This window comes from Equus caballus, chromosome 14 (assembly GCF_041296265.1).
Source record: "Equus caballus isolate H_3958 breed thoroughbred chromosome 14, TB-T2T, whole genome shotgun sequence".
NCBI classification, from domain to species: domain Eukaryota; kingdom Metazoa; phylum Chordata; class Mammalia; order Perissodactyla; family Equidae; genus Equus; species Equus caballus.
This window is the reverse complement of record NC_091697.1, coordinates 37,334,384-37,346,889: the sequence shown is the minus strand read 5'-3', so window position 1 is coordinate 37,346,889 and position 12,506 is coordinate 37,334,384. Positions and strand designations below refer to the sequence as shown.

General features: G+C 33.9%; 1 protein-coding gene across 2 annotated transcripts in view; it reads right to left on the bottom strand.

The window, feature by feature from the left end:
- Positions 1–485: 485 nt before the first annotated feature.
- Positions 486–12,506, bottom strand: part of SOX30 (SRY-box transcription factor 30) — a 38,198-nt gene continuing 26,177 nt past the window's right edge. For both annotated transcript variants that reach the window (XM_005614964.4, XM_023617321.2), the window contains one exon: positions 486–1,489. In XM_005614964.4, the coding sequence (XP_005615021.4) occupies positions 1,108–1,489 (382 nt within the window). In that variant the 3' untranslated portion in view covers positions 486–1,107. The remainder of the gene's footprint in view (positions 1,490–12,506) is intronic.

Genomic DNA, 12,506 nt, shown 5'->3' with positions numbered 1-12,506 from the left:
TTTGTGGCTATTTCCCGTCATCAATTCACTTCATGCCTTGCAGATCTCTTTTACCCTGATCTTAACTCTGCTGGTCCTGATCCTGCTGTAAAAAGTTCTCTCCATCAAGAAGTGGGCACTTACCAAGAGGTCATTTCACAAACAGGATTTTTTTGCTCATTGTGAATTAAGTAAATTCCACCTGCTTTTATACGAACTCCACGGTTTTAAAGACAGCTGCTTGAAGCACATCTGGAAGAGCTCTTCCATTTTGGAAAGTGCCTATGTCACATGTACACATGTGTAAAGAGTGTGGAAATTGCATTGGAATATGTGCACAACATCTTTGTTGACAGTTTTAAGTCTCATGTAAGCTAATATGATCTGTGCAGTTCTGCAGACTATTAGGTAAAAATAAATACCTGCATGTGGCATGAAAACCACTCTCATTTTAACAATATTCGTTTTGCTTATTTCTATGCCCCAAACAGAAAACATCCAACAAGAACAGTTTTCTCTATGTTTATTTAATTAAAGCAAAAGTAGAACAAAGCATACCAAACGGAAAAAGATATCCAAAAAAGATGATGAAAATGTTTAGGAACAGAAATGACTAATTTAGCTGAAGGAATTACCCAGGTGCCATTAAAACACATATGCAACTTATAATTGTTATTAGTGTGAATTAAATTTAGTCACTGAGTCCAAATTCACTAATAAAAGTTATCAAAATATTTTCAAAATGTTACAACTGATAACATCTATAAGTATTACATAAAAAACACACAAAAAATCATGTAATAAAATAAATAAATGTATCTTGAGATAAAATACAAGTGAGGATTCTGTATTTTGCACGTTCCAAGGTAAAGTAATGATAATATATGTTGATGCAAATTTCAGCCATAAAAATAAACTACTTCATATCTTAAATATTCCTATGATGAAACATCAGGACTCCAGTTTCACTAATCAAAAGTTTATGAAGGCATAAATTGCAATTGGTTTGACTCCTCAAATCATGGCTGAAAACTCTCAGCGAAGCATTCTAGGCTTTTTTTTCTCACACCAACTGACCCAGAATATATTTTAAGAAATGTTTATTTTCTGTGCATATTTGTTTTAAAATTATAAATTCCTGAGCACTTTTTCTTCTTCCTCCTCATCACTGTCAGTGACGTGGACTTGCTGGATGCTGGAGGGAGTTGATGTTGGGGCTGTGAAGACGTTTTCCAAGGCTCCAATGTCCAGCTGAGGTACGGGATTTAAGTACTCCTCCCCACCGTGGCTATGACTGTTATAGTAAGAGGTCCCATCCACGCTCTCACAACTTCGAGAATCTTCGCTGTGCGTGCGTTCATCCGGGTAGTCTCTAAAAGGATAGTCTCTATTTAAAGCTGAAAACATAGCCTCGTGTTTTTGGTACCTGTCTTCATAATAACCAAGGCATTCTGGCATTGAACTTGGAAAGTTTCCATAGCCAAAAGGAGGCCGACTATAAGGGCACGTGCTGCAGCAGAAAGACAAAAAGGAATTAGATCATACCTTGTCCACATGTTGCCTTGCACACAGACTAACAGAGCAAGTTTAACTGCATCCTCTTTGGGGCCTGCAAAGTTCCCAAGATAACTTTCTGCAAACACTTCATGTATTCATCTGCTCTTCTCCTACTACGTAATCCTGACATAAAATAAGTGGCAGAGTAAGCTTGTGACTGGAATACTCACCAGCACTATTATTCCATTAGCACAGTCCATTCCAGCACATTACTCCACCCCAGCCTTAGGCTTCTTACCTTTTGATAGCCTTGATAAAGAAAAATTGCTTATCTGGGCCTTTCTCTCACTATGCCTTACACCATGTAAGGTTTTAGAAACGCAGGCATATGTTGTTCTAAGCTAACAATGGACAAAGTAAGCAGTACAGCAATTGTTCTTACTAGTATTTGAAATAAAGCTTATGAGGAGGAAACTGGGTTGAGATCAAGAGCTCCTGGCGGGGGCACTGGAACAGAAAATAACCACCTAACTTTTTAATTGACACTAATAACAAAGTAAATTAAAAACACACTAACTACTAGAAAGATTTAGAACTGATACTAAACTGTAGTTTTTAAAAGATCTTTTCCAAAAAACTTTTGGAGGGCAGGATTGTGAAAAACTGAAAAGATTATTTTGCTGTTTTAAAAACTGATGATTTTTTTAAGGGAAGTCTAAAAATCCTGGCTTTCAAACCCACTTGTCAATTTTTTAAAATATTATCCTCTCTTTGAAAGGCACAGAACAGGAATCATAGGAACAGGTATATAGAAAAAGTCCAACCAAGAGTTCCCTGGGCTCACGGACTCCATCTAGTGACAGATAACATAAAGATAATGACCGCACTCATTAGCAAAACCCATTACAAGTCGGGTATTCTATTTCATGCTCCCACATTTTTTTTAAAAAAGGTCAATTTCACTTCCTCCTCTTTAAAAACATAAGTATGATCGACACGGTAGACCATACTGTCCCAAACTCTTTGAAAATATGGGGTGTATCTTTGTGGTTTAATGCCCCAGCCCCAAATCTCCAAGTGCTAGGGACCTTGCCAATGTTAAATATCAAATATGAGGAAAGGTTTCTAAAATGTTTCAGGTTTCCATTCCTACTGTCACATTCTCTTCCAGGCATTTTTAATTTAATACATATGTCCTGAATACATTGTACCTTCAGCTACGACTTTGCTCCTGTAGGTCCTTCACCTTCAGGGCGCTCCATCCATTAAATTCCACAGATGCTTTAAAGAGGTGCTCAAATCTACCTCCTCCACAAAGCCCTCCCTTCAGCTACAAACAACTCACCCAATAACTGTTTTTTTCAGGACTCAGTGTAGGCAAGACACTCTGCAAGGCTTGGTGGAGAATTAAAAAAAAAAAAAAAAGATCTAAAATCTAGGTATATCTTAGGCATGTGCTAAAGCCTACAAAGCAAACACCACACAGCTACTATATTGGTGTGGTAAAGGCAAGTTAGTGTCATATCCAGAGAACAAAAAGCTCAGTTAAGACAATGGTCACCCTAGAAGGTTACGTGGATGAAAATGAATAACTACAAAAGCATTATGGTGTAGTGAGAAAAGCATCAATTAAAATTATTAGAATAATAATATTAGGTAACATATAATAAACATTTACTATGTTTTCCAGGTGTTGGTGAAGGAGTTTATAACATATCTCAATTATTCCTTAGAACAACCCTATGAGATAGATACTATAATATCTCCACTTTACAGAAAAGCAAACAGAGACTTAAAGAGACTAAATAACTTGCTCAAAGTCACATGATTAGTAAGTAGTAGAACAGAATCAGGCAATCTGACTCTAGAACTTGTTCTCCTAACTACCATGCCATGCTACCTGGGCACTAGATCTAGCTGTGCCACTTACAAACTTGATAACCTAAGTGAATCTTAATTTATCTCAGCCTTAGGTCCTTCTTACATGAAATAGGGATAATATTGCCTGTTCTGCCGACTTAAAAGGTCTGTCATGAGGAACCTGGAAAAGGATGTATACAAGTGCTTTGGAAACTAGAAACGTTTTCAATGTATGATTAGTCCTACAAGAAGTTACATTTAATAATATATTCATAAATACACACATACATGTACATTTTGCTTTTATTTTTAAAAAGAAAGAATACAGGGGCTGGCCCCGTGGCCGAGTGGTTGAGTTCGCGCGCTCCGCTGCACGCGGCCCAGTGTTTCCTTAGTTCGAATCTTGGGCGCGGACATGGCACTGCTCATCAAGCCACGCTGAGGCAGCGTCCCACATGCCACAACTAGAAGAACCCACAACGAAGAATACACAACTATGTACCGGGGGGGCTTTGGGGAGAAAAAGGAAAAAATTAAAAAAAAAAATCTTTAAAAAAAAAAGAAAGAAAGAATACAAATATAGAACAAAATCTAATTAAAATGGTTATTTATAGGAGGAGAGAAGGCAGAGAGGAGGAGAGAAAAGAAGCTAGACTTCTCAGAATGTACTTTGTATTATGGTTTTGACTTTGAAACCATGTAAATATTTTACATAACTTTAAAACAAATTTGATTTCTTAAAAAGTAATCCCTAAAAATTGAAAGCAAATGAAAATAAATGAACCCAAGTTTATATCAAGTTGTAGTTGCCTTAACTAGACAGAGAAAAATTACTTCAAGATCATTTAAATCCTTCCTGATAAGATATACCCGAAAGAGAAAGAGAATCACAAACAAGTCTTAAACTGCATTCAGTAATTTTATTGTTTGTGATATTGCTGCACTGAAACTATTGATATCATTGTTTTGAAACTATACTCTCTCTCTCTTCATATTTATATACATGTATGTATATCAGAAACAAAACATGTTTAGTAGGATTAAGCAAATAAGTAATTATGTTATTATCATTAGGAACCAAGATTTTTAGGAGGAAAAGATACTAGAACATAAAATCAAAGATCTCCATTTGAAACTCTATAATATCACAATTTATTTTGGAAATACTAACAGACACACAAACTATTTTTCTCATTCAAAAAAACACATATTATCTCATATTTTCCACTGAAAAGGTCTAGATAACTCCATTAACTCAGTAGCAGTAAGCACTCCTATTGTCCAAATTGTGATTTCTAAACACCACCTTTAGTAAAAGGAACTTGGACTTTTGGGTAAAACGGCTGATTCCAGCTTGGCATAGATAATGAACAAGACGAGCCTGGGACATATTGTGCCAGAAAGCAAAAAAACCATCAAAGATTAAGGACATAGTAGCCAACTTGTAGCAAATTGGACAAAAAAGGGGAAAATTTGAGCATCAAGTGATATAATAAACAATGACTACAATGTATCAAAACATACCAAATATGTAAAAATCCACTTCTTCATAATGATATTCCCAAAACAAAACAAGACTCACTGATATGGGCAAAGACTCAAGAGTTTACCCTGCCCTTCCCGTATTTTAGAGTAACCAAATAGTTGATGAGGGAAAGTTTTCCTTCGTGAAAGAATTCCAGCTAATGAATGAAAGCACATCAAATCAGAAAATTACCATTTTGCAATCTCGTGGATCTAGGCAACAATAACTATAGCTACTAAAATCATTACGCTGGTATTTCTCAACCTTAGCTGACCTTTAGAATCACATGGGGAAACTTTTAAAGAATACTGCTGCCCAGGTCCTAACCCCCCTACAGATTCTGATTTATTTGGTCTGAGCTCTTCAAGTGATGCTACTGTACCACAAAGAATTGAGGAGAAACACTGCTTTAGATGAAAGGTTGATGGGGAAACTTATAATCAGACTGATAATACCTGAACCTCCAGACCATTCTTAACATCACTAATAGAGAAAAACAGACTTACGTACCTCTTGATGTGATACAATACAAAGTACACAACACCACCTGTCAGGTATCATTGCCAAAAAAAGAAAGAAAATAAAGAAGAAAAAACAAATCGAACCTGACTCTAATCAAGTTGCAAGATCTAACTACCATTTTACAGGAAAGTTGGGTGATAGGGAACCATGTTAAACAATACCCAAGAATGTAATACGCCAAATCCAGGATGTGGATAATTTCTTGTTCCTTCAATAAATACATAGCATTAAAAAAATAAGAGTCTAGAACACTATTGTAGCATAAAAGAGGCTTACAGACATAACCACATCCAATGTGTCCTTGGATCCTGTTTTACACAAACCAATTGTGCAAAGACAGTTTTGAGGCAATGGAGGAAAATTAAACAGACTAATTGTTGAACAACAATAAGAAATTATTAATTTTTCAGGTATGAAAATGGTAGGAGGTTTGTTCTCAAGTCCATAAGTAGTAAGTATATATACTGATATATTTGCAGGTGAAATTAAACGACATCTGTGATTCACTTTAAAATAATTAAGACACTTCCCCTCAAAAAGTAGTGAACCAAGAATAGCTAAAATGTTGACAATTATTGAAGCTGGGTGATGGGTACATGGCAATTCATTATACTATTCCATCTGCTTTGCATATGAAAATATCTATAATAAAATGGTAAATAAGGCAAAAATAAAATACTATTTATGGTTTCTCTCACTTAGTGATATGCATGTAAGGTTCCTCCACGTCTTTTCACTGCTTTATAGCTCATCTCTTTTCAGCTGAATAATATTCCATTGTTTAGATGTACCACAGTTTAACTACTCACCTACTGAAGGACATCTTGATTGCTTCTAAGATTTGGCAATTACGAATAAAGCTACTATAAAGATCCATGTTCAAGTTTTTGCGTGGACACAAGTTTTCAATTCACTCTGGTGAACACCAAGGAGTGTGATTGCTGGATCATATGATGAGTATTTTTAGTTTTGTAAGAAACCACCAAACTGTCTTCCAAAGTGGTTGTACCATTGTGCATTCCTGCCAGCAACTAATTCAAGTTTCCTTTGTTCCACGTCACTGTCAGGATTTGGTGGTGTCAGTGTTTTGGATTTTGGCAATTCTGATAGGAATGTAGTAGTATCTCATTGTTGCTTAAATTTGCAATTCCCTAATGATACATGAAGTGGAGCATCTTTTCATATGCTCAATTGCCATATGTACATCTTATTTGGTGAGGTGTCTGTTCAGGTCTTTTGTCTATTTTTAATTGGGTTGTTCATTTTCTTATTGTTGAGTTTTAAGAGTTCTTTGTGTATTTTGAATAATGGTCTTTGATCAGATATATCTTTTGCAAATATTTTCTCCCAATCTGTGGCTTGTCTTCTCATTCTCTCGATACCCCATTGTTTAACATAGTAATTTTGTAGTAAGTTTGAAATCAGGAATTGTGAGCCCTTCAACTTTGTTCTTTGTCAAGTTTGTTTTAACTATTCCAGGTCACAATTCATTACGAATTGTAGGATTAGCTTTTCCATTACTGCAAAAAAAAAAAACCACTGGAATTTTGAGAGGGATTGTATTGATTCTGTAAATCAGTTTGGGAGGTATTGACATCTCAACAATATTTTCTTCCACTGAATGAAAACAGATACCTTTCCATTTATTTTGGTCTTCTTAAATTTCTTTCAGCAAACTTTGTAGTTTTCAGTTCGCATGTCTTATACCTCCTTGGTTAGATTTACTCTAAGTATTTTATTCTTTTTGATGCTTTTGTAAATGGAATTGTTTTCTCAATTTCCTTCTTGGATTACTCATTGCTAGTATATAGAAATACAAGTGATTTTTGTATATTGATCTTATACCCTGCAACTTTGCTGAATTCATTCATTAGCTCCAACAAAGTTTTGTGTATTCTTTATGATTTCCTATATATAGGATCATGTGCTAATAAAAATAATTTTATTTCTTTTCTATGTTGGATGTCTTTTTTTTTCTTGCCAAATTGCTCTGGCTAGAACTTCTGGTACAATGTTGAACAGCAGTGGTGAAAGCAAGCATCCTTGTCTTGTTCCTGATCTTAGGGAGAAAAGTTTTTGGTCCTTCATCGAGTATGATTTTAACTGTGGGTTGTGATAAATGCCCTTTACCACATTGAGGAAGTTCCCTTCTATTCCTTGTTTGCTGAGTAAGCTTTGAAATCAGGAATTGACTTTTATCATGAAAAGGTGTTGGATTTTCTCAAACGCTTTTCTGCATCAATTGAGATGATCAGGTGGTTTTGTTCCTTCATTCTATTAGCAAGGTGTATTATGCTGATTGATTTTCAAATGTTGAACCACCTTTACATTCCTGGGGTAAATTCCACTTGGTCTTGGTGTATAATCCTTCGAATACACTGCTGGATTCAGTGTGCTAGTATTTTGTTAGTATATTTCACATCTATATTCATAAGATATATTGGTCCGTAACACTCTTTCTTGTGATATCTTTGTCTGGTTTTGGTGACAGAGTAATGCTGGCCTTAGAAGAATTCCCTCATATTTTTTGGAAGAGTTTGAGAAGGACTGGTGTTAATTCCTCTTTAAACGTTTTGTAGAATTCACCAGTGAAGCTATCTAGTCCAGGGTTTTCTTTTTGGGGAGGTTTTTGATTGCTGATTCAATCTCTTGATATAGGTCTCTCTTCTTGAGTCAGTTTTGGTAATTCATGTATTTTTCCATTTCACCTAGGTTATCTAACCTTTTGGTGTACAAAGATTCATTGTATTCTCCTATAATCATTTTTATTTTTGTAAGGTCAGCAGTAATATACCCAATTTCATATCTGATTTTAGTAATTTATGTCTTCTCCCTTTTCTCTTAGTCAGTCTAGCTGAAGGTTTATCCATTTTGTTGATTTTTTCAAAAAGTCAACTTTTGTTCACTTGGTTTTCTCTATTTCATTAAACTGTCTATTGTTTTTCTATTTTTATGTCATTTATCTCTACTCTAATCTTTATTATTTCCTTCCTTCTTCTAGCTTTGGGTTTTGTTTGTCCTTCTTTTTCTGGTTTCGTAAGGTCTAAAGTTAGGTTGTTGCTTTGAGATCTTTCTTTTTAAATGTAGGCCATTGCAGCTATAAATTTCTCTATCACACTGCTTTTGCTACAAAATCCCTTAAGTTTTGGTATGCTGTGTTTTCATTTTCATTCATCTCAAAGTATTTTCTAATTTCCCTTGTGAAGTGTTATTTGACCCATTGGTCATTTAAGAGTACACTGTTTAATTTCCATATACTTGTGAATTTTCTAGTTTTCTTTCTGTTATTGATTACCAGTTTCATTCCATCATGGTTGGAGAAGAAACTTTGCATAATTTCAGTCTTTTAAAGTTTTTTGAGATTTGTTTTATGATCTAACATATGGTCTATCCTACAGAATATACCATGTACACTTGAGAAAAATCTATATTCTGGTTTTGGGTGGAATATTATATATGTGTATTAGATCTAGTTGATTTACAGTGTTGCACAGTCTATTTTCTTATCGATCTTCATCCATTTTTGGATGGGTATATTCACAGCTAACATTATACTAAATGGTGAAAAGCAGAAAGCTTTTCCTCTAAGATCCAGAACAAGCCAAGAATACCCACTCTTGCCACTTTTATTCAACATAGTACTTGGAAGTTCTAAGCAGAGCAATTAGGCAAGAAAAAAACAATAAAAGATATTCAAGTTGGAAAGGAAAAAGTAAAACTATCTCTAGTTATAGACGGTATGATATTATATATAGAAAACCCTAAAGACTCTACCAAAAAATCTATTAGAACTAATCAACAAATTCAGTAAAGTTGCAGGATACAAAATCAATACACAAAAATCAGTTACATTTGTATACACTAACAACAAACTCCCAGAAAAAAAAATTAAGAAAACAATCCCATTTATAATGCATCAAAAGAATAAAATAACTAGGAATAAATTTAACCAAGGAGGTGAAAGACCTATACACTGAAAACTATATGACATTGATTAAAGAAACTGAAGAAAACACAAATAAATGGAAATATATTCTGTGCTCATGGACTGGAAGAAATAACATTGTTAAAATTTCCATATTACTCAAAGAAATCCACAGATTCAATGCAATCCCTATGAATTCCAATGGCATTTTTCACAGAGAAAGAACAAACAATCCTAAAATTTGTATGGAACCACAAAAGATCCTGAATAGCCAAAACAATCTTTATAAAGAAGAACAAAGCTGAAGACATTATGATCCTTGATTTCAAACAATATTACAAAGCCACAGTAATCAAAACAGTATGATATTGGCAAAAAACAGACATATAGATAAATCAACAGAATAGAGAGCCCAGAAATAAACCCACACATAAATAGCTAATTAATTTACAACCAAGGAGTCAAGAATATACAGCAGGGAAAGGATAGCATCTTCAATAAGTGGTATGGAGAAAACTGGCCAACCACAAGCAAAAGAGTGAAACTGGACCCCTATCTTACATCATAACACACAAGTTTACTCAAAATAGATTAAAGACTTAAGCATAAGACCTGAAACCATAAAATCCCTAGAAGAAAATATAGGCAGTATACTCCTCGATATCAGTCTTGGCAATGATATTGTGGATTTGACACCAAAAGCAAAGACAGAAAAGCAAAAATAAACAAGTGGGATTACATCAAACTGAAAAGCTTCTCCACAGCAAAGGAAAACATCAACATGAAAAGGCAATTTACTGAATGGGAGAAAATGCTTGCAAATCACGTATCTGATAAGTGGTTAATATCCAAAATATATAAAGAACTCATATAATTCAATAGCAAAACCCAAACAATCTGATTAAAAAATGGGCCGAACATCTGAATAGACATTTTTACAAAGAAGACATACAGATGGCCAACAAGTATGTGAAAAAGTGCTCAATATCACAAATAATCAGAGAAATGCACATCAAAACCACAATGAGATACCACTTCACCCCTGTTAGAATGGGTATTATGAATAAGACAAGAGATAATAAGTGTTGGTGAGGATGTGGAGAAAAGGGAACCCTCGTGCACTACTGGTAGGAATGTAAATTGGTGTAGCCACTATGGAAAATAGTATGGAGGCTTTCTAAAAAATTAAAAACGGAACTACCACATGATCCAGCAATTCCATTTCTGGCTCTTTATCTAAAGGAAATGAAAACACTAACTTGAAAAAATATTTGCATCCCCACATTCACTGCAGAATTATTTACAATAGCCAAGACAGAGAAGCTACCTGAGGGTCCATTGACGGATGAATAGATAAAGAAAATGTGTATATATACACACACACAATATAATATAATATAATATATATACACACACACAATATAATATAATATAATATATATATACACACACAATATAATATAATATAATATATATACACACACACAATATAATATAATATAATATATATATACACACAATATAATATAATATAATATATATATACACACACACAATATAATATAATATAATATATATATACACACACACAATATAATATAATATAATATATATATACACACACAATATAATATAATATTATATATATACACACAATAGAATATAATTCAGCCATAGAAAAGAAGGAAATCCTGCCATTCACAACAACATGGATGGACCTTGAGGATATTATGCTAAGTGAAATAAGTCAGCAAGAAAGACAAATACCATATGATCTCACTTATATGTGGAATCTGAAAAGAAACAAAACCAAACTCATAGATACAGAGAACAGATTGGTGGTTGCTAGAGATAGGGGATGGGAGATGGGCAAAATGGGTGAAGGTAGTCAAAAGGTACAAACTTGCAGTTATAAAATAAATAAGTGCTGGGGATGCAAGGTATAGGAAAATGACTATAGTTAACACTATATTGTAAAGTTGCTAAGACAGTAAATCTTAAAAAGTTCTCATGACAAGAAAAAAAATTATGTTGTATACCTGAAACTAATGTAACATTATATGTCAATTATATCTTAATAAAAAAATAAATAAATGGGGCTGGCCCGGTGGCACAACGGTTAAGTTCACATGTTCTACTTCTCAGCGGCCTGGGGTTGGCGGGTTCGGATCCCAGGTGCGGACATGGCACCACTTGGCAAAAGCCATGCTTTGGTAGGCGTCCCACATATAAAGTAGAGGAAGATGGGCATGAATGTCAGCTCAGGGCCAATCTTCCTCAGCAAAAAGAGGAGGATTGGCAGTAGTTCGCTCAGGGCTAATCTTCCTCAAAAAAAATAATAAATTAATTAAATAAATAAATAAAAATTAAATAAAATAAAGTATTGAAGTCTTCAATTATTATTGTAGAACTGTGTGTTTTTCCCTTCAATTCTGCCAATTCTTGCTTCATATATTTTGGGGCCCAGTTGTTGCATATGTATATGATTGTTAAATCTTCTTACTGTATTGACTCTTTTATTAATATATAATGTCCTTTTTGTCTCTTGTAACAATTTTTGACATAAAGTCTATTTTGTCTAGTATTACTATAGCCACCACACCTCTCTTTTGGCTACTGTTTGCATGGAATATCTTTTTATATTTTTTCATTTTCAAGCTATTTGTGTCTTTGGATCTAAAGAGAGTGTCTTGTAGACAGGATATATTTTAACCATATTTTTAATCCATTCTGGCATCCCTGCCTTTTAATTAGAGAGTTTAATCCACTTACATTTAAAGTAATTAGTGATAAGAACTTACTCTGCCATTTTGCTATTTGTTTTCTATATGTCATATTTTTTTGCTTCTCAGTTCCTCCATGACTGCCTTCTTTTGTGCTTAATGGATTTTTCTAGTGTACTATTTTGATTCCCTCATTTCCTTCTCATATGTTTTTAAGTTATTTTCTTAAATGGTTACCATGGGGATTACAATTAACATCCTAAATTTATAACAATCTATTATGAATTGATATTAATTTACCTTAATTAGCAAAAGAAAACTCTGCTTGTATATGGCACTACTCCCCCTTTATATTGTTATTGTCATAAATTAAATATTTATACATTTTATATCCATTAACATAGATTTATAATAATTGTTTTATGTATCTGCCTTTTAAATCATACAGGGGGAAAAAAAAGAGAAGTTACTAACC